Genomic DNA, 23,900 nt, shown 5'->3' with positions numbered 1-23,900 from the left:
AAACTGTCAGTACCAATAAATGTGGGACTGTTTGGAACTCTAAAATTATTAATAAAATTAGTAGATTTAAAGCAGTTACCATGAGGGATTGTTGAAAGAAAGAAGAAATGTAGAGCAGACTGAGGCAGTTAAAAAGGTTAAAGACGTCACTATTGAATATTTAACTTTGCCTCAGCTTGTTAAAACATACAGTACTTTATCTCAGTTTGCCGATTGAATCAACATTGCATTACCCAAGAGAACTCCCTCTGTAAAACATGCATTTCCCTGTTAACTTAAAACACATTGCCACCAAAGAGATAACTCAGTGTTCTCTGCTGCTGTTTAAAAACTGATGGGTGTGGTACGATTTAAATACTTCCCTACTCCTATTCTATAACATTTCATACATGCACTGCTTATTCATCCTCCACCCCCTTTGTGTCATGAACTTATATAATAATACATAAAATCACATACTTTCCTGGAAGCCATTTGGGACTGATAGGATCAGGCTGAGGGAGATGCGTGTATTTTTTACTTAAAAGAACACTGAACCCAATTTTTTTCTTTCGTGATTCAGATAGAGCATGGGATTTTAAGCAACTTTCTAATTTACTTCTATTATCAAATTTTCTTCATTCTCTTGGTATCTTTATTTGAAATGCAAGAATGTAAGTTTAGATACTGGCCCATTTTTGGTGAACAACCTGGGTTATTCTTGCTGATTGGTGGATAAATTCATCCACCAATAAAAAAGTGCTGTCCAGAGTACTGAACCAAAAAAAAAAAAAGCTTAGATGCCTTCTTTTTCAAATAAAGATAGCAAGAGAACGAAGAAAAATTGATAATAGGAGTAAATTAGAAAGTTGCTTAAAACTGCGTGCTCTATCTGAATCACAAAAAGAAAAAAATTGGGTTCAGTGTCCCTTTAAAGTGACATGTTATATTATTCTTTTTCTTTTTATTTGTTATAAGAAACAATAAAACTTATATTAAAAAAAGGGGAAAAAAATAAAAAGTGAGAAAGAGAATAAAGTGACGTTATGTTAAAAAATAAAATACTCTATGAAGCATTACTTTCTTGCGCTAAAGTCTGACCCATTTGTTTAACCTTAGCAACCTCTGTGCTTTTGAGCTCCAGATTTGCTCACTGCTTTTGGCCTGCTCAGGAGGAGCATTTAGGCTCCTGAGCAAGACTTTAGCTATATCTTTAACATCTCTGAGTTGGTTAAGTCCATAGTTAAGGGCAAGCATTAGTGCAGGTATAAACACTAGAGATTTTATTTTTTTTATTTACTAGTAAGTCCCTTTAAAGGGATATGAAGCCCAGTTTTATTAAGATAGAGCATGTAATTGTAAACGACTTTCTAATTTACTTCTAGCATTATTTTTGTCTTTTTTCTCGTGGTATCTTTTGTTGAAAAGCAAGAATGTATGCTAAGGAGCTGGCCCTTTTCTGGAGCACTATATGGCAGCAGTTTTGCAAGTATCCATTTGCAGGAGCACTGGAGGACAGCACTATTTCCTGCCATGTAGTACTCCAGATGCCTACCTAGGTATCTCTTCAACATAGAATATCATGGTAACAAAGCAAGTTACTAGAAGTAAATTGGAAACATTTTTTAAAATGGTGTCCTCTGGCTGAATCACAAAAGTCTAAAAAGCCTCATCAGAAATACAAATGTTATCTTGAGACAAGTTTATTTCACTATGTAGTTTGATTTATGTGAGTGAAAGACTCCTAGGGCTCCATGTACGAAGCAGCGAAAGCTGCTCCGGAGCCTTTGCGGGGCAGGTTCGCATATGCGAGCCTGCTTCCCGCAATGTAAGAAGCAGCGGTCATTAGACCGCTGCTTCCTACACCCTACACCACCTCTTAGGTGGCGAAGCAAAATCACTGAGAGCTCGCTCTCGGTGATTGACAGTCCCTTCAGTCGCGTGATTGGTCGCGCGACTGAAGGGGCGGGCATTACACACTCCGCTGAGTGTGTAATGATACACACGGGCAAGCGGATCAATAGATCCGCTGCCCGTGTGTAGCGGAGGCGGGCGGACAGCTTCGCGAGTTAAGAAGCTGTCCGCCCGCCTCTTAGTACATGGAGCCCCTACATTACAATATAAGGTCTAAAAAATCCCCCACATTTTGTGTGATTTCTATCCAAGCCAGCGAGTTTTTGATCAACAGGGAGAACAAGTGAAAATGAACATTTAAGGACTTATCTCTAAGACCTCCACTGGGAGTGTAATTTATTCTACAGGTTATGTTTGCACAGCTTTTCCATAGTGAATGCTTATGTATTAAAATGTTCAGTATAAGTGGGATACAAAAGGCAAAAAAAAGCTATTTCAAAAGAAAAAGTAAAGCTAAATAAGCTATTTGCAATCGATTTAATATACTCCAGGAGGTAAAATAGATCATTATGAAAACATTAAAGATGAGAAAAAATTATAGTACATTGTCCCTTTAAATGCCTAGTTAAAATACTTGTTTTTTTAAACAAAGATCTTCAGCACACAATTATTCCAGGCATTCAGAGTAAAGACATGAAAATGAGATTCACAAAGAAACTAAAGTGAAAACTGTATTTCTAACAGGACTTGAAAAGTTATTAATGCACACAATTGTATACAAACTGTTATACTCAACATTTTTTGTTACAGGTTTAATGAAGGAGATGCCTTTGTCCTGTTGAAGGATTTTAAGCTTGCTGTTGCTGCTATAAGGTACATTATACATTAAAAAGAATGTTATAAATAAGCAGGGGCGAAACTACAGGGGGTGCAGAGGTCGCAGGTGCGACTGGGCCCCTGAGGGTGGGGGCCCAGCTTTAAAAAAAAAAATAAAAAAAAAATTGTATAATTTTTTTTTTAATAAAAAACGTTGACCTACCACTGCCTGCACTGATATCATGTGAGTGTGACATGACTACAGGGGTTAGTGTTTCTGTTTTACCCATTGGTGTTTATGTGTGTGTGTGTGTATGGTGTGTGTGTGTATATATGTGACTGTGTGTGCATTTATGCATGTATGTATGTGTGTATGTTTGTGGAACCAGCAAATTACAGACCTTGTTACTACAGCATTTATGGGACAGGGGGTGAACAGTGTCATTATACAGTACCACTATATACAGTATGGGGGTGGACCATGTCACTGACTACTGTGGTCACTTTATAAAGTACTGGGCGGGTAGGGTCAGGCCAGCCATCTCACCGGGAAATTACAGACTGTGTCACTAACTTACTATATACAGTTCTGGGGGGTTAAATAGTGTCACTATATATATATATATATATATATATATATATATATATATTATATATATATATATATATATATATATATATATATATATATATACAGTAATAGGGGATCAGACCATCTCACAGACTGTGGGCACAGGGTACCTCCTTTTGCAGACATGTAATCTGATTTACATTTTTTTTCTGTGTTAAATGTAAAAAAAATAATAATAAAAAAAAAAAATCTATTAAATTCACCTTTTTTTGGAGGGAGGAGGGGCGGTGGGGGGGCCCCTTCTTAGATTCTTGCACCTGGGCCCTGTGGTTTCTAGTTACGCCTCTGCAAATAAGATCTAAGGCCACCTATAAATTGTCACTTCTGTTTTTACACTACAGAGGGCTAGGTTACAAGTGTAGTGCTATTGCTAGCACAGGTCGCGATAAGCAATATTGCGCTCATATAACAAGTTGAAAGTAAAAGCATTCGCTCAAGCATAAACTAAATTTGAGCATCGGGTTAGCAGGAATGGAGACTTAGCGTAAAGAGTAAAAGTTAAAAAAATGTACGCCAAACACAACATAAATACATATATACATATATTTATACTATCTGATAAAAAATATTCATTTAACTATTAAAATTTTTTTTATAACAGTTAAACAGTATATGGTATATGACAAGAAGTTTGAATAGAAAGGGCTATAATGTGTATACGTACAGTATGTGGCCATATTACTTTAAACAGTAAAACAGAAGAGAATGGCATGGACAAAAATATTGGTACTCTTGACCTAATATTTCGTAGCACAGCCTTTGGAGACAACTGCAATCAAGCACGTTCTGTAGCTCTGAATAAGATTTCTGCACCTTTTGGCCTATTCTTCTTGAGTAAACTGCTCCAATTCTCTCAGGTATGATGGGTGCCTTTTCCCAACTGTGAGATTCAGCTCTTTCCACAGATGTTTGTTGGGATCTTGACTTATAGAAGGTCACTTGGGAATGGTCCAATATTTTCTTCTCATCTATTCTTGGGTGCCTTTTGAGTTATGTTTCAGGTCATTATCCTGCTGGAGGACCCATGACCTGCGACTGAGACACCACTTTCTGACACTGGGCAGTACGTTTGGCTCCAGAATGCCTTGATAGCCTTTTGATTTCATTGTATCCTGCACAGATTCTAGGCATCAAGTGCCAGGGGCAGAAAAGCAACCCAAAAACATTACTGAGCCTCCTTTATGTCTCATGTATGAGTATATATATACATATATATATATATATACAGTATTTCACAAAAGTAAGTACACCCCTCACATTTTTGTAAATATTTTATTATATCTTTTCATGTGACACTGAAGAAATGACACTTTGCTACAATGTAAAGTAGTGAGTGTACAGTCTGTATAACTGTAAATTTGCTGTCCCCTCAAAATAACTCAACACACAGCCATTAATGTCTAAACCGTTGGCAACAAAAGTGAGTACACCCCTAAGTGGAAATGTCCAAATTGGGCCCAATTAGCCATTTTCCCTCCCCGGTGTCATGTGACACATTAGTAAATGTACAAATTGGAAGCTCACCAAAATGCCAAAGTTGATTCTTTTATTCTTAGTAGAGCAAAGTCAAACAGCCACCACAACGTTTCGGGGTAATATGCCCCTTAATCATGTGTACAATAACAATACAGATACACCTGTTTAAATAGTCTTACCTGGGTGTTAACCCTTACATTCTTTTTTACAACACAGCATATTTATGCAATAGCGCCATCTGGCGAACTCCCAAAGGTGTAATCTGGAAAAATGAAAAACAAACAGCTATGAAGCCTATATTGAAAATATAATATATTATAGCCTATCAATATTTGTAAAAAAATTATCACATAGCTTATCCACAGAAAAAAGGCTAAAACAGAATGAAAACTGATCGAAAAATATATATATAAAAATTATCAGTAGAAAACTGACCAATCTATTTCCCTATTTAGCCCCTTCGGTTCCAGGGTATCAAAATGAAAAATCCAATAGGATTCTCGTTGTTTAAGCAACATTTCTCTATTGCCACCCCTTCTGGGGACTTTGATCTGTTCGATAACCTGGAACCGAAGTTGGCTAATGTGATGTCCAGCTGCTATGAAATGATAAGCAACTTTTACTACGTTTGTAAGCGGGCATAGGTGCTAGGCCAAACTCTTCAATGTCTAAATTACAACGACCAAGGATGGCCCAATGTAAATTACAAACGTAGTAAAAGTTTGAGGGATACTCTTATAAGGGCTGACATTGGATCAGCAAAAAGAGATACTCAAAAGTTTATTACCAAGAAAAAATTTAGGTTGTTTCCCTTGTCTTGGGTGCAGTAACTGCAGTTCCATTGTGAAAAGTCCATATTTTTCACATCCACAGAGTGGATATAAACTTTATTACAGGGACTATTTCACTTGTAACAGCAGTTACGTCATTTACATGATCAAATGCCCATGTGGGAAAGCCTATATTGGCGAGTCCACTAGGAGGGTACGTGACCGTATAACAGAACATAAGAGCAACATCAGGTGTGGTAAACTAACAGCTCCTGTTGCTTATCATTTCATAGCAGCTGGACATCACATTAGCCAACTTCGGTTCCAGGTTATCGAACAGATCAAAGTCCCCAGAAGGGGTGGCAATAGAGAAATTTTGCTTAAACAACGAGAATCCTATTGGATTTTTCATTTTGATACCCTGGAACCGAAGGGGCTAAATAGGGAAATAGATTGGTCAGTTTTCTACTGATAATTTTTATATATATATTTTTTGATCAGTTTTCATTCTGTTTTAGCCTTTTTTCTGTGGATAAGCTATGTAATAATTTTTTTTACAAATATTGATAGGCTATAATATATTATATTTTCAATATAGGCTTCATAGCTGTTTGTTTTTAATTTTTCCAGATTACACCTTTGGGAGTTCGCCAGATGGCGCTATTGCATAAATATGCTGTGTTGTAAAAAAGAATGTAAGGGTTAACACCCAGGTAAGACTATTTAAACAGGTGTATCTGTATTGTTATTGTACACATGATTAAGGGGCATATTACCCCAAAACGTCATGGTGGCTGTTTGACTTCGCATTTCTAAGAATAAAAGAATCAACTTTGGCATTTTGGTGAGCTTCCAATTTGTACATTTGCTATTTATTTTTTGGAGTTTGGTAGTAACTCCTTGGGGCTTGCACCATTGGTGTTTGTGCTGGATATTGCTGGACTTTATTATGTGACACATTAGTGTCACAAGGTCTCCGGTGTGAATGGGGAGCAGGTGTGTTAAATTTGGTGTTATCGCTCTCACACTCTCTCATGCTGGTCACTGAAAGTTCAACATGGCACCTCATGGCAAAGAACTCTCTGAGGATCTGAAAAAAGGAATTGTTGCTCTACATAAAGATGGCCTAGGCTATAAGAAGATTGCCAAGACCCTGAAACTGAGCTGCAGCACGGTGGGCAAGACCATACAGCGGTTTCACAGAACAGGTTCCACTCAGAACAGGCCTCGCCATGGTCGACGAAAGAAGTAGCGTGCACGTGCTCTGCGTCATATTCAGAGGTTGTTTTTGGGAAATAGATGTATGAGTGCTGCCAGCATTGCTGCAGAGGTCGAAGGGGTGGGGGGTCAGTCTGTCAGTGCTCAGATTATACGCCGCACATTGCATCAAATTGGTCTGCATGGCTGCCATCCCAGAAAGAAGCCTCTTCTAAAGATGATGCACAAGAAAGCATGCAAACAGTTTGCTGAAGACAAGCAGACTAAGGACATGGATTACTGGAACCATGTCCTGTGGTTGGATGAGACCAAGATAAATTTATTTGGTTCAGATGGTGTCAAGCGTGTGTCGTGGCACCCAGGTGAGGAGTACAAAGACAAGTGTGTCTTGCCTACAGTCAAGCATGGTGGTGGAAGTGTCATGGTCTGGGCCTGCATGAGTGCTGCTGGCACTGGGGAGCTACAGTTCATTGAGGGAACCATGAAAGCCAACATATACTGTGACATACTGAAACAGAGCATGATCCCCTCCCTTCGGAGACTGGGCCGCAGGGCTGTATTCCAACATGATAACGACCCCAAACACACCTCCAAGATGACCACTGCCTTGCTAAAGAAGCTGTGGGTAAAGATGATGGACTGGCCAAGCATGTCTCTAGACCTAAACCCTATTGAGCATATGTGGGGCATCCTCAAACAGAAGGTGGGGGAGCACAAGGTCTCTAACATCCACCAGCTTCGTGATGTCATCATGGAGGAGTGGAAGAGGACTCCAGTGGCAACCTGTGAAGCTCTGGTAAACTCCATGCCCAAGAGGGTTAAGGCAAAGCTGGAAAATAATGGTGGCCACACAATATATTGACACTTTGGGCCCAATTTGGACATTTCCACTTACAGGTGTACTCGCTTTTGTTGCCAACAGGTTAGACATAAATGGCTGTGTGTTATTTTGAGGGGACAGCAAATTTACACTGTTATACAGGCTGTACACTAACTACTTTACATTGTAGCAAAGTGTAATTTCTTCACTGTTGTCACATGAAAAGATATAATAAAATATTTACAAAAATGTGAGGGATGTACTCACTTTTGTGAGATACTGTAAATAGGTGCCAGGGATCAGCATCCTCAAGTAAATAATGTTATTCATGATGTGCACAAAAGAAAGGCATGATCTGGCAAGGACTGGCAGTGGCTTGGCTCAGATTTTCTATCATGTCTATAAATGTTTTGAGTGCTGATTAGTGATGTCGCGAACCTAAAATTTTCCGTTCGTGAACGGCGAACGCGAACTACTGCAAATGTTCACGAACGGGCGAACCGTCATAGACTTCAATAGGCAGGCGAATTTTAAAACTAGATATGTGCATGGCTAAAAAATTTGGTTCCGTTTCGGTTCGGATTGATTCGGACTTTTCGAATTTCGGTTCTGATCGATTCGAATTCGGCAAAATTTGAATGAATTTGTTTCGGATTTATTCGGATTCGAATAAATTCGGCTGAATTCGGTTCGATTTGGTTCGATTAGGTTCGGAAATTCGGTATGTTTTAGGTGGGATATGCTGTGTATTAGACTAGTATTATATGTACTGTATAATACACTGTAAATACTAGTGTAATACACGGCCATCCGAATCTACCGAATAAAGTCAGTAGTTAAGAGCTTTATGGGCTAACACCGGAACATAAAGCTCTTAACTACTGAGTGCTAAAGTACACTAACACCCATAAACTACCTATAAACCACTAAACAGAGGCCCCCCCCACTACGCAAACACTATAATAAAATTATTTAACCCCTAATCTGCCGACCGGACACCGCCGCCACCTACATTATAGCTATTAACCCCTAATCTGCTGTCCCTAACATCGCCGACACCTACATTATAGTTATTAACCCCTAATCTGCCCCCCCCAACGTCGCCGCAACCTAACTACAAGTATTAACCCCTAATCTGCCGATCAGACATCGCCGCCACCTACATTATAGCTATTAACCCCTAATCTGCTGTCCCTAACATCGCCGACCCCTACATTATAGTTATTAACCCCTAATCTGCCCCCCCACGTCACCGCAATCTAACTACAAGTATTAACCCCTAATCTGCCAACCGGACATCGCCACCACCTACATTATAGCTATTAACCCCTAATCTGCTGTCCCTAACATCGCTGACCCCTACATTATAGTTATTAACCCCTAATCTGCCCCCCCCCAACATCGCCGCAACCTAACTACAAGTATTAACCCCTAATCTGCCGACCGGACATCGCCGCCACTATAATAAATGTATTAACCCCTAAACCGCTGCACTCCCGCCTTGCAAACACTATAATAAATTTTATAAACCCCTAATCTGCCCTCCCTAACATCGCCGCCACCTACCTACAATTATTAACCCCTAATCTCCCTCCCCCAACGTCGCCGCTACTATAGTAAAGTTATTAACCCCTAGACCTAAGTCTAACCCTAACCCCCCCTAACTTAAATATAATTTAAATAAAACGAAATAATATTACTCTTATTAACTAAATTATTCCTATTAAAAACTAAATACTTACCTGTAAAATAAACCCTAATATAGCTACAATATAACTAATAGTTACATTGTAGCTATTTTAGGATTTATATTTATTTTACAGGCAACTTTGTATTTATTTTAACTAGGGACAATAGTTATTAAATAGTTAATAACTATTTAATAACTACCCAGCTAAAATAAATACAAATTTACCTGTAAAATAAATCCTAACCTAAGTTACAATTACACCTAACTCTACACTATCATTAAATTAATTAAATAAATTAATCCTATTTAAAACTAAATACTTACCTGTAAAATAAACCCTAATATAGCTACAATATAACTAATAGTTACATTGTAGCTATTTTAGGGTTTATATTTATTTTACAGGCAACTTTGTATTTATTTTAACTAGGTACAATAGCTATTAAATAGTTATTTACTGTTTAATAGCTACCTAGTTAAAATAATTACAAAATTACCTGTAAAATAAATCCTAACCTAAGTTACAATTAAACCTAACACTACACTATCATTAAATAAATTAACTACAAGTACCTACAATTAAATAAAATTAAATAAACTAAACTAAAGTACAAAAAAACAAAACACTAAATTACAAAAAATAAAAAAATATTACAAGAATTTTAAACTAATTACACCTAATCTAAGCCCCCTAATAAAATAACAAAGCCCCCCAAAATAAAAAAATGCCCTACCCTATACTAAATTACAAAAGTTAACAGCTCTATTACCTTACCAGCCCTTAAAAGGGCCTTTTGCGGGGCATGCCCCAAAGAAAACAGCTCTTTTGCCTGTAAAAAAACCCACAATACCACCCCCCAACATTACAACCCACCACCCACATACCCCTACTCTAACCCAAACCCCCCTTAAATAAACCTAACACTACCCCCCTGAAGATCTCCCTACCTTGAGTTGTGTTAACCCAGCCGGGCCAAAGTCTTCATCCAATGGGGCAGAAGAGGACATCCAGACCGGCAGAAGTCTTCATCCAAGCGGGGCAAGAAGAGCTCTTCCATCCATCAGAAAAGTACCAAAAAAACCAAACACTGAATTACCAAAAATAATAAAATATTACAAGAATTTTAAACTAATTACACCTAATCTAAGCCCCCTACTAGCTATTAATATAGCTACAATATAACTAATAGTTACATTGTAGCTATTTTAGGATTTATATTTATTTTACAGGCAACTTTGTATTTATTTTAACTAGGTACAATAGTTATTAAATAGTTATTAACTATTTAATAACTACCTAGCTAAAATAAATACAAATTTACCTTTAAAATAAATCCTAACCTAAGTTACAAATTACACCTAACTCTACACTATCATTAAATTAATTAAATAAATTAATCCTATTTAAAACTAAATACTTACCTGTAAAATAAACCCTATTATAGCTACAATATAACTAATAGTTACATTGTAGCTATTTTAGGGTTTATATTTATTTTACAGGCAACTTTGTATTTATTTTAACTAGGTACAATAGCTATTAAATAGTTATTTACTGTTTAATAGCTACCTAGTTAAAATAATTACAAAATTACCTGTAAAATAAATCCTAACCTAAGTTACAATTAAACCTAACACTACACTATCATTAAATAAATTAAATAAATTAACTAAAAGTACCTACAATTAAATACAATTGAATAAACTAAACTAAAGTACAAAAAAAACACTAAATTACAAAAAATAAAAAATATTACAAGAATTTTAAACTAATTACACCTAATCTAAGCCCCCTAATAAAATAACAAAGCCCCCAAAATAAAAAAAAATGCCCTACCCTATACTAAATTACAAAAGTTAACAGCTCTATTACCTTACCACCAGCCCATAAAAGGGCCTTTTGCGGGGCATGCCCCAAAGAAAACAGCTCTTTTGCCTGTAAAACCCCCCACAATACCACCCCCCAACATTACAACCCACCACCCACATACCCCTACTCTAACCAAAACCCCCCTTAAATAAACCTAACACTACCCCCCTGAAGATCTCCCTACCTTGAGTTGTGTTCACCCAGCCGGGCCAAAGTCTTCATCCAATGGGGCAGAAGAGGACATCCAGACCGGCAGAAATCTTCATCCAAGCGGGGCAAGAAGAGGTCTTCCATCCATCAGAAGCCATCATCCAAGCAGCATCTTCTATCTTCATCCATCCGGAGCAAAGCGGCAGCATCCTAAAGACATCCGATGCAGAGCATCCTCTTCTTTCTTGATCCGACGACTAAATGACGGTACCTTTAAGTGACGTCATCCAAGAGGGCGTCCCTTGAATTCCGATTGGCTGATAGGATTCTATCAGCCAATCGGAATTAAGGTAGGAGAAATCTGATCGGAACAGCCAATAGAATGCGAGGTCAATCTGATTGGCTGATTGGATCAGCCAATCGGATTGAACTTGAATCTGATTGGCTGATTCAATCAGCCAATCAGATTTTTCCTACCTTAATTCCGATTGGCTGATAGAATCCTATCAGCCAATCGGAATTCAAGGGACGCCATCTTGGATGACGTCACTTAAAGGTACCGTCATTTAGTCGTCGGATCAAGAAAGAAGAGGATGCTCCACGTCGGATGTCTTCAGGATGCTGCCGCTCCGCTCCGGATGGATGAAGATAGAAGATGCCGCCTGGATGAAGAGTTCTGATGGATGGAAGACCTCTTCTTGCCCCGCTTGGATGAAGATTTCTGCCGGTCTGGATGTCCTCTTCTGCCCCATCAGATGAAGACTTCGGCTCGGCTGGGTGAACACGACTCAAGGTAGGGAGATCTTCAGGGGGGTAGTGTTAGGTTTATTTAAAGGGGGTTTGGGTTAGAGTAGGGGTATGTGGGTGGTGGGTTGTAATGTTGGGGGGGTGGTATTGTGGGGTTTTTTTACAGGCAAAAGAGCTGTTTTCTTTGGGGCATGCCCCGCAAAAGGCCCCTTTAAGGGCTGGTAAGGTAATAGAGCTGTTAACTTTTGTAATTTAGTATAGGGTAGGGCATTTTTTTATTTTGGGGCTTTGTTATTTTATTAGGGGGCTTGATTAGGTGTAATTAGTTTAAAATTCTTGTAATATTTTTTTATTTTTTGTAATTTAGTGTTTTTTTTGTACTTTAGTTTAGTTTATGCAATTGTATTTAATTGTAGGTACTTGTAGTGAATTTATTTAATTTATTTAATGATAGTGTAGTGTTAGGTTTAATTGTAACTTAGGTTAGGATTTATTTTACAGGTAATTTTGTAATTATTTTAACTAGGTAGCTATTAAACAGTAAATAACTATTTAATAGCTATTGTACCTAGTTAAAATAAATACAAAGTTGCCTGTAAAATAAATATAAATCCTAAAATAGCTACAATGTAACTATTAGTTATATTGTAGCTATATTAGGGTTTATTTTACAGGTAAGTATTTAGTTTTAAATAGGATTAATTTATTTAATTAATTTAATGATAGTGTAGTGTTAGGTTTAATTGTAACTTAGGTTAGGATTTATTTTACAGGTAAATTTGTATTTATTTTAGCTAGGTAGTTATTAAATAGTTAATAACTATTTAATAACTATTGTACCTAGTTAAAATAAATACAAAGTTGCCTGTAAAATAAATATAAATCCTAAAATAGCTACAATGTAACTATTAGTTATATTGTAGCTATATGAATAGCTAGTAGGGGGCTTAGATTAGGTGTAATTAGTTTAAAATTCTTGGAATATTTTATTATTTTTGTTAATTTAGTGTTTGTTTGTTTTTGGTACTTTTCTGATGGATGGAAGACCTCTTCTTGCCCCGCTTGGATGAAGACTTCTGCCGGTCTGGATGTCCTCTTCTGCCCCATTGGATGAAGACTTTGGCCAGGCTGGGTGAACACAACACAAGGTAGGGAGATCTTCAGGGGGGTAGTGTTAGGTTTATTTAAGGGGGGTTTGGGTTAGAGTAGGGGTATGTGGGTGGTGGGTTGTAATGTTGGGGGGTGGTATTGTGTTGTTTTTTTTACAGGCAAAAGAGCTGTTTTCTTTGGGGCATGCCCCGCAAAAGGCCCTTTTAAGGGCTGGTAAGGTAATAGAGCTGTTAACTTTTGTAATTTAGTATAGGGTAGGGCATTTTTTATTTTGGGGGGCTTTGTTATTTTATTAGGGGGCTTAGATTAGGTGTAATTAGTTTAAAATTCTTGTAATATTTTTTTTATTTTTTGTAATTTAGTGTTTTGTTTTTTTGTACTTTAGTTTAGTTTATTTAATTGTATTTAATTGTAGGTACTTGTAGTTAATTTATTTAATTTATTTAATGATAGTGTAGTGTTAGGTTTAATTGTAACTTAGGTTAGGATTTATTTTACAGGTAATTTTGTAATTATTTCTCTTGTAAGGTGTATCCAGTCCACGGATCATCCATTACTTGTGGGATATTCTCATTCCCAACAGGAAGTTGCAAGAGGATCACCCACAGCAGAGCTGTTACATAGCTCCTCCCCTAACTGCCATATCCAGTCATTCTCTTGCAACTCTCAACAAGCATGGAGGTAGTAAGAGAGAAGTGGTGAAATATAGTTAGTTTTTTCTTCAATCAAAAGTTTGTTATTTTTAAATGGTACCGGAGTTGTACTATTTTATCCCAGGCAGAAAATAGAAGAATAATCTGCCTGTGATTTCTATGATCTTTGCAGGTTGTAACTAAGATCCATTGCTGTTCTCACATATGACTGAGGAGAGAGGTAACTTCAGCGGGAGAATGGTGTGCAGGTTATTCTGCTATGAGGTATGTGCAGGTAAAAATTTTTTCTAGAGATGTAAATGCTAGAAAATGCTGCTGATACCGGATTTATGTAAGGTAAGCCTGGATACAGTGATTTAATAGCGACTGGTATCATGCTTACTTTCAGAGGTAATACTCTTATAAATTTGCAATATAAAACGTTTGCTGGTATGTTTAATCGTTTTTATATATGCTTTGGTGATAAAACTTTATTGGGGCCTAGTTTTTTCCACATGGCTGGCTTAAATTTGCCTAGAAACAGTTTCCTGAGGCTTTCCACTGTTGTAGCATGAGTGGGAGGGGCCTAATTTAGCGCTTTATTGAGCAGTAAAAATTACAGACTGAGACATCCAGCTTTCTCCAGGAGTCCCCTGAATGCTATAGGACATCTCTAAAGGGCTCATAGGCTTTCCAAAGTCGTTTATTGGGGAAGGTAGGGCCACAGCAGAGCTGTGGCAGTTTGTTGTGACTGTTAAAAAACGTCTATATCGTTTTTTGATCAGTTTTTTGAACTAAGGGGTTAATCATCCATTTGCAAGTGGGTGCAATGCTCTGTTAGTTTATTATACACACTGTAAAAATTTCGTTGATTTACTGCCTTTTTTCACTGTTTTTCAAATTCTGACAAAATTTGTTTCTCTTAAAGGCACAGTACCGTTTTTATTTTTTGCTTGTTAACTTGATTTAAAGTGTTTTCCAAGCTTGCTGGTCTCATTGCTAGTCTGTGTAAACATGTCTGACATAGAGGAAACTCCTTGTTCATTATGTTTAAAAGCCATGGTGGAACCCCCTCTGAGAATGTGTACCAAATGTACTGATTTCACTTTAAGCAATAAAGATCATATTCTGTCTTTAAAAAATTATCACCAGAGGAATCTGACGAGGGGGAAGTTATGCCGACTAACTCTCCCCACGTGTCAGATCCTTTGACTCCCGCTCAAGGGACTCACGCTCAAATGGCGCCAAGTAGATCTAGGGCGCCCATAGCATTTACTTTACAAGACATGGCGGCAGTCATGGATAATACACTGTCAGCGGTATTAGCCAGACTACCTGAATTTAGAGGAAAGCGAGATAGCTCTGGAGTTAGAAGAAATACAGAGCATACTGACGCTTTAAGAGCTATGTCTGATACTGCCTCACAATATGCAGAAGCTGAGGAAGGAGAGCTTCTTTCTGTGGGTGATGTTTCTGACTCAGGGAAGATGATGCAACCTGATTCTGATATGTCTACATTTAAATTTAAGCTTGAACACCTCCGCGTGTTGCTCAGGGAGGTTTTAGCTGCTCTGAATGAATGTGATACAATTGCAGTGCCAGAGAAATTGTGTAGACTGGATAAAAACTATGCAGTGCCAGTGTGCACTGATGTTTTTGCAATACCTAAAAGGTTTACAGAAATTATTACTAAGGAATGGGATAGACCAGGTGTGCCGTTCTCTCCCCCTCCTATTTTTAGGAAAATGTTTCCAATAGATGCCACCACACAGGACTTATGGCAGACAGTACCTAAGGTGGAGGGAGCAGTTTCTACCCTAGCAAAGCATACTACTATCCCTGTCGAGGACAGTTGTGCTTTCTTAGATCCAATGGATAAAAAGTTAGAGGGTTACCTTAAGAAAATGTTTATTCAACAAGGTTTTATCCTTCAGCCCCTTGCATGCATTGCTCCTGTCACTGCTGCTGCAGCGTTCTGGTTTGAGTCTCTGGAAGAGGCTTTACAGGTAGCGACTCCATTGGATGACATAATTGACAAGCTTAGAGCACTTAAGCTAGCCAATTCTTTTGTTTCTGATGCCATTGTTCATTTGACTAAACTAACGGCTAAGAATTCTGGTTTTGCTATCCAGGCGCGCAGGGCGCTATGGCTTAAATCATGGTCAGCTGACGTTACTTCAAAGTCTAAGCTGCTTAACATTCCCTTCAAGGGGCAGACCCTATTCGGGCCTGGTTTGAAGGAGATTATTGCTGATATCACTGGAGGAAAAGGTCATGCCCTTCCTCAGGATAGGTCCAAATCAAGGGCCAAACAGTCTAATTTTCGTGCCTTTCGAAATTTCAAGGCGAGTGCGGCATCAACTTCCTCTAATGCAAAACAAGAGGGAACTTTTGCTCAGTCCAAAACGGTCTGGAGACCTAATCAGACCTGGAACAAAGGTAAGCAGGCCAAAAAGCCTGCTGCTGCCTCTAAGACAGCATGAAGGAACGGCCCCCTATCCGGTAACGGATCTAGTAGGGGGCAGACTTTCGCTCTTCGCTCAGGCTTGGGCAAGAGATGTCCAGGATCCCTGGGCATTGGAAATTATATCCCAGGGATATCTTCTGGACTTCAAAGCTTTAACTCCAAAAGAGAGATTTCACCTTTCACAATTATCTGCAAACCAGATAAAGAGAGAGGCATTCTTACACTGCGTCCAAGACCTCCTAGTTATGAGAGTGATCCATCCAGTTCCAAAGGAGGAACAGGGACAGGGATTTTACTCAAATCTGTTTGTGGTTCCCAAGAAAGAGGGAACCTTCAGACCAATTTTGGATCTCAAGATCTTAAACAAATTCCTCAGAGTTCCATCATTCAAGATGGAGACTATTCGTACCATCCTACCTATGATCCAGGAGGGTCAATATATGACTACAGTGGATTTAAAGGATGCTTATCTTCACATTCCGATACACAAAGATCATCATCGGTTTCTCAGGTTTGCCTTTATAGACAGGCATTACCAGTTTGTAGCTCTTCCCTTTGGATTAGCTACAGCCCCAATAATTTTTACGAAGGTTCTGGGGTTGCTTCTGGCAGTCCTAAGGCAGCGGGGCAGTGGCCCCTTATTTAGACGACATCCTGATACAGGCATCAAACTTCCAAATTGCCAAGTCTCATATGGACATAGTGCTGGCATTTCTGAGGTCGCATGGGTGGAAAGTGAACGAGGAGAAGAGTTCTCTATCCCCCCTCACAAGAGTTTCCTTCCTAGGGACTCTGATAGATTCTGTAGAAATTAAAATTTACCTGATGGAGTCCAGGTTATCAAAACTTCTAAATTCCTGCCGTGTTCTTTATTCCATTCCTCGCCCTTCGGTGGCTCAGTGCATGGAAGTAATCGGCTTAATGGTAGCTGCAATGGACATAGTGCCGTTAGCACGCCTACATCTCAGACCGCTGCAACTCTGCAAGCTCAGTCAGTGGAATGGGGATTACACAGATTTGTCCCCTCTACTAAATCTGGATCAAGAGACCAGGGATTCTCTTCTCTGGTGGCTATCTCGGGTCCATCTGTCCAAAGGTATGACCTTTCGCAGGCCAGATTGGACAATTGTAACGACAGATGCCAGCCTTCTAGGTTGGGGTGCAGTCTGGAACTCCCTGAAGGCTCAGGGATCGTGGACTCAGGAGGAGACACTCCTTCCAATAAACATTCTGGAACTGAGAGCGATATTCAATGCTCTTCAGGCTTGGCCTCAGTTAGCAACTATGAGGTTCATCAGATTTCAGTCGGACAACATCACTACTGTGGCTTACATCAACCATCAAGGGGGAACAAGGAGTTCCCTAGCGATGTTAGAAGTCTCAAAGATAATTCGCTGGGCAGAGATTCACTCTTGCCACCTATCAGCTATCCATATCCCAGGTGTAGAGAACTGGGAGGCGGATTTTCTAAGTCGTCAGACTTTTCATCCGGGGGAGTGGGAACTACATCCGGAGGTGTTTGCACAATTGATTCATCATTGGGGCAAACCAGAACTGGATCTCATGGCATCTCGCCAGAACGCCAAGCTTCCTTGTTACGGATCCAGGTCCAGGGATCCCAAGGCGACGCTGATAGATGCTCTAGCAGCGCCTTGGTCTTTCAACCTGGCTTATGTGTTTCCACCATTTCCTCTGCTCCCTTGTCTGATTGCCAAAATCAAGCAGGAGAGAGCATCGGTGATCTTGATAGCGCCTGCATGGCCACGCAGGACCTGGTATGCAGATCTGGTGGACATGTCATCCTTTCCACCTTGGACTCTGCCGTTAAGACAGGACCTTATACTTCAAGGTCCTTTCAATCATCCAAATCTAATTTCTCTGAGACTGACTGCCTGGAGATTGAACGCTTGATTTTATCAAAGTGTGGCTTCTCCGAGTCAGTCATTGATACCTTAATCCAGGCACGAAAGCCTGTCACCAGGAAAATCTACCATAAGATATGGCGTAAATATCTTTATTGGTGTGAATCCAAGGGTTACTCATGGAGTAAGGTCAGGATTCCCAGGATATTATCCTTTCTCCAAGAAGGTTTGGAAAAAGGATTGCCAGCTAGTTCCTTAAAGGGACAGATTTCTGCCCTGTCTATTCTTTTGCACAAGCGTCTGGCAGATGTTCCAGACGTTCAGGCATTTTGTCAGGCTTTAGTTAGAATCAAGCCTGTGTTTAAACCTGTTGCTCCGCCATGGAGCTTAAATCTGGTTCTTAAAGTTTGTCAAGGAGTTCCGTTTGAACCTCTTCATTCCATAGATATCAAACTTTTATCTTGGAAAGTTCTTTTTTTGGTAGCTATTTCCTCGGCTCGTAGAGTCTCCGAGTTATCTGCTTTACAATGTGATTCTCCTTATCCGATCTTCCATGCGGATAAGGTAGTCCTGCCTACCAAACCTGGGTTTTTACCTAAGGTGGTATCTAATAAGAATATCAATCAAGAGATTGTTGTTCCATCTTTGTGTCCTAATCCTTCTTTAAAGAAGGAACGTCTATTACACAATCTGGACGGGGTTCGTGCTTTAAAGTTTTACTTACAAGCTACTAAAGATTTTCGTCAAACATCTGCTTTGTTTGTTGTCTACTCTGGACAGAGGAGAGGCCAAAAGGCTTCGGCAACCTCTCTTTCTTTTTGGCTAAGAAGCATAATCCGCTTAGCTTATGAGACTGCTGGCCAGCAGCCTCCTGAAAGGATTACAGCTCATTCTACTAGAGCTGTGGCTTCCACATGGATCTTTAAAAATGAGGCTTCTGTTGAACAGATTTGCAAGGCGGTGACTTGGTCTTCGCTTCATACTTTTTCAAAATTCTACAAATTTGATACTTTTGTTTCTTCGGAGGCTATTTTTGGGAGAAAGGTTTTACAGGCAGTGGTACCTTCCGTTTAAGTACCTGCCTTGTCCCTCCCTTCATCCGTGTACTTTAGCTTTGGTATTTGTATCCCACAAGTAATGGATGATCCGTGGACTGGATACACCTTACAAGAGAAAACATAATTTATGCTTACCTGATAAATTTATTTCTCTTGTGGTGTATCCAGTCCACGGCCCGCCGGTATTTTTTAAATTTAAACTACAGTCACCACTGCACCCTATGGTTTCTCCTTTCTCTGCTTGTTTTCGGTCGAATGACTGGATATGGCAGTTAGGGGAGGAGCTATGTAACAGCTCTGCTGTGGGTGATCCTCTTGCAACTTCCTGTTGGAAATGAGAATATCCCACAAGTAATGGATGATCCGTGGACTGGATACACCACAAGAGAAATAAATTTATCAGGTAAGCATAAATTATGTTTTTAACTAGGTAGCTATTAAACAGTAAATAACTATTTAATAGCTATTGTACCTAGTTAAAATAAATACAAAGTTGCCTGTAAAATAAATATAAACCCTAAAATAGCTACAATGTAACTATTAGTTATATTGTAGCTATATTAGGGTTTATTTTACAGGGAAGTATTTAGTTTTAAATAGGATTAATTAATTTATTTTATTTAATGATAGTGTAGTGTTAGGTGTAATTGTAACTTAGGTTAGGATTTATTTTACAGGTAAATTTGTATTTATTTTAGCTGGGTAGTTATTAAATAGTTATTAACTATTTAATAGCTATTGTACCTGGTTAAAATAAATACAAAGTTACCTGTAAAATAAATATAAATCCTAAAATAGCTACAATGTAATTATTAGTTATATTGTAGCTATATTAGGGTTTATTTTACAGGTAAGTATTTAGTTTTAAATAGGAATAATTTAGTTAATAAGAGTAATATTATTTTGTTTTATTTAAATTATATTTAAGTTAGGGGGGTGTTAGGGTTAGACTTAGGTTTAGGGGTTAATAACTTTATTATAGTAGCAGCGACATTGGGGGCGGGAGATTAGGGGTTAATAATTGTAGGTAGGTGGCGGCGATGTTAGGGAGGGCAGATTAGGGGTTAATAAAATTTATTATAGTGTTTGCGAGGCGGGAGTGCAGCGGTTTAGGGGTTAATACATTTATTATAGTGGCGGCAATGTCCGGTCGGCAGATTAGGGGTTAATACTTGTAGTTAGGTTGCGGCGACGTTGGGGGGGGGCAGATTAGGGGTTAATAACTATAATGTAGGGGTCGGCGATGTTAGGGACAGCAGATTAGGGGTTAATAGCTATAATGTAGGTGGCGGCGATGTCTGGTCGGCAGATTAGGGGTTAATACTTATAGTTAGATTGCGGCGACATTGGGGGGGGGCAGATTAGGGGTTAATAACTATAATGTAGGGGTCGGTGATGTTAGGGACAGCATATTAGGGGTTAATAGCTATAATGTAGGTGGCGGCGATGTCCGGTCGGCAGATTAGGGGTTAATACTTTAAATTAGGTTGCGGCGAAGTTGGGGGGGCAGATTAGGGGTTAATAACTATAATGTAGGGGTCGGTGATGTTAAAGACAGCAGATTAGGGGTTAATAGCTATAATGTAGGTGGTGGCAATGTCCGGTCGGCAGATTAGGGGTTAATAATAAGTGTAAGGTTAGGGGTGTTTAGACTCAGGGTTCATGTTAGGGTGTTAGGTGCAGACTTAGTGTTTCCCCATAGGAAACAATGGGGCTGCATTAAGAGCTGAACGCTGCTTTTTTGCAGGTGTTAGGTTTTTTTTCAGCAGAAACTGCCCCATTGTTTCCTATGGGGGAATGCCGAATTTTACCGAGCTAATTCGGATTTATTCAGAGATACGGCAGCTATTTCGGATTCATTAGGTAGATTCGGAAGTATTTTAATTCGGAAATTCGAATCGATCCGAATCTCCGAATTTACCGAATTTTCCGAATTTCCGAATAAATCCGAAACGAATCGCACATGTCTATTTAAAACCCACAGGGACTCTTTCTGGCCACAATAGTGATGGAAAAGTTGTTTCAAGGGGACTAACACCTGGACTGTGGCATGCCAGAGGGGGATCCATGGCAAAACTCCCATGGAAAATTACATAGTTGATGCAGAGTCTGGTTTTAATCCATAAAAGGCATAAATCACCTAACATTCCTAAATTGTTTGGAATAACGTGCTTTAAAACATCAGGTATGATGTTGTATCGATCAGGTAGTGTAAGGGTTACGCCCGCTTAACAGTGACATGCCAAACTCCCCGTTTAACACACCGCAAACAACCGCAAACAGTCCATTTGCACAACCGCAAACTCCCCATTTGCACAAGGTTGGATACTCACTGATGTCATTGAAGGTCTCTTCCTCCACCCAGCCACGTACAACACCAAGGGTCCCCGAAAGGTGACAACAGGCCCCCTGGGACGCCTGCTGTGTTTGGTCTCCCACCTCCTCAAAGCCACCTTCCTCCCCTGACTCCTCTTCTTCAGACTCCTCTCTCTGCGTTGCCTCTCTCTGTGTTATTATAAGGTGTGTTAAGTAGTACTATTCCTATCAGTTTAATCCCTGTTACGTCCCCTATCAGGGGACGTGTATATGGCATCGATTTTAGGAACCGGGAGATGGAAAAAGATGCTTGGTCAGTCCTCCTACTTCAAATTTGGGGCACTGCGCGTGCAATGTAATGTGCCACCAGATAGGATTGGTGTGTTAAGTAGTACTATTCTTATCAGTTTAATCCCTGTTACGTCCCCTATCAGGGGACGTGTATATGGCATCGATTTTAGGAACCGGGAGATGGAAAAAGATGCTTGGTCGGTCCTCCTACTTCAAATTTGGGGCACTGCGCATGCAATCTAATGTGCCACCAGATAGGAGTGGTGTGTTAAGTAGTTCTATTCTTATCAGTTTAATCCCTGTTACGTCCCCTATCAGGGGACGTGTATATGTGATCGATTTTAGGAACCGGGAGATGGAAAAAGATGCTTGGTCGGACCTCCTACTTCAAATTTGGGGCATTGCGCGTGCAATCTAATGTGCCACCAGATAGGAGTGGTGTGTTAAGTTGTACTATTCCTATCAGTTTAATCCCTGTTATGTGCAGCACCAGAGGCCAGAAAAATTAGGCATGTAGACATGCCTGAAAAATTAGGTATTGTTGCAGCCGCTGCTGTAGCAGCGGCCAGAAAAATTGATGTTTGTTTCCCAGGCAGAAAGTGCCCTAAAACATTGCGGCTTGAACCCTAGTTGGTGGCGGATAAGTCACGCAAGTCATCCGGCATTCAGAGATAAAATACAGCAGCGTGTGGACCATTTTTAGCCCAAGGCAGCTCATCTCATCATGCCTTTTTTAGTCGAATGTATCGCCCACTGTCAGTCCCTTCGGGATCCATCCCTCATTCATCTTAATAAAGGTGAGGTAATCTAGACTTTTTTGACCTAGGCGACTTCTCTTCTCAGTGACAATACCTTCTGCTGCACTGAAGGTCCTTTCTGACAGGACACTTGAAGCGGGGCAGGCCAGAAGTTCTATCGCAAATTGGGATAGCTCAGGCCACAGGTCAAGCCTGCACACCCAGTAGTCAAGGGGTTCATCGCTCCTCAGAGTGTCGATATCTGCAGTTAAGGCGAGGTAGTCTGCTAACTGTCGGTCGAGTCGTTCTCTGAGGGTGGACCCCGAAGGGCTGTGGCGATGCATAGGACTTAAAAAGCTCTGCATGTCCTCCATCAAGAACACGTCTGTAAAGCGTCCTGTCCTTGCCGGTGTGGTCGTGGGAGGATTACTTTCACCTCTTCCCCTGTTAGATTCCCGTTGTGCTGTGACATCACCCTTATACGCTTTGTAAAGCATACTTTTTAATTTATTTTGGAACTGCTGCATCCTTTCCGACTTACGGGAATTTGGTAACATTTCAGTCACTTTATGCTTATACCGGGGGTCTAGTAGCGTGGACACCCAGTACAGGTCGTTCTCCTTCAGCTTTTTTATACAAGGGTCCCTCTCTCAACAGGCACGACAGCATGAAAGACCCCATTCGCACAAGGTTGGATGCTGAGCTACTCATGTCCCGTTCCTCGTCCTCAGTGATCTCACTGAAGGTATGTTCTTCCCCCCAGCCACGTACAACACCACGGGTACCAGATAGGTGACAACGAGCACCCTGGGATGCCTGTTGTGGTTGGTCTTCCTCCTCCTCCTCAAAGCCACATTCCTCCTCTGACTCCTCTTCCTCACAATCCTCTTCCAGCGTTGCCGCAGGTCCAGCAAGCGATGCCGATAAGGCTGTTTTCTTCCTCTTCACGCTCATCTACGGCCTGATCCAGCACTCTTTGCAGGGCACGCTCCAGGAAGAAAACAAATGGTATGATGTCGCTGATGGTGCCTTCGGTGCGACTGACTAGGTTTGTCACCTCCTCAAAAGGATGCATGAGCCTACAGGCATTGCGCATGAGCGTCCAGTAACGTGGCAAAAAAATTCCCAGCTCTGCAGAGGCTGTCCTAGCACTCCGGTCATACAAATAGTCGTTAACGGCTTTTTCTTGTTGGAGCAGGCGGTCGAACATTAGGAGTGTTGAATTCCAATGTGTCGGGCTGTCGCAAATCAAGCGCCTCACTGACATGTTGTTTTGCGCTGGATATCTGAAAAGTGCGCCATGGCCATGTAGGAATACCTGAAATGGCCACACACCTTCCTGGCCTGCTTCAGGACATCCTGTAAGCCTGGGTACTTATGCACAAAGCATTGTACGATCAGATTAC

The 23,900-nt window shown here is 40.1% G+C and overlaps 1 protein-coding gene across 1 annotated transcript in view; it reads left to right on the top strand.

The window, feature by feature from the left end:
- Positions 1–23,900, top strand: part of LOC128647450 (probable ATP-dependent RNA helicase DDX60) — a 728,313-nt gene that overhangs the window by 685,653 nt on the left and 18,760 nt on the right. The window contains exon 36 of the mRNA XM_053700236.1: positions 2,644–2,706. Coding sequence (XP_053556211.1) covers positions 2,644–2,706 — 63 coding nt within the window. The remainder of the gene's footprint in view (positions 1–2,643; positions 2,707–23,900) is intronic.

Source organism: Bombina bombina, chromosome 2, assembly GCF_027579735.1.
Source record: "Bombina bombina isolate aBomBom1 chromosome 2, aBomBom1.pri, whole genome shotgun sequence".
Classification (NCBI taxonomy): Eukaryota; Metazoa; Chordata; class Amphibia; order Anura; family Bombinatoridae; genus Bombina; species Bombina bombina.
This window is presented reverse-complemented; position numbering and strand designations above follow the sequence as displayed.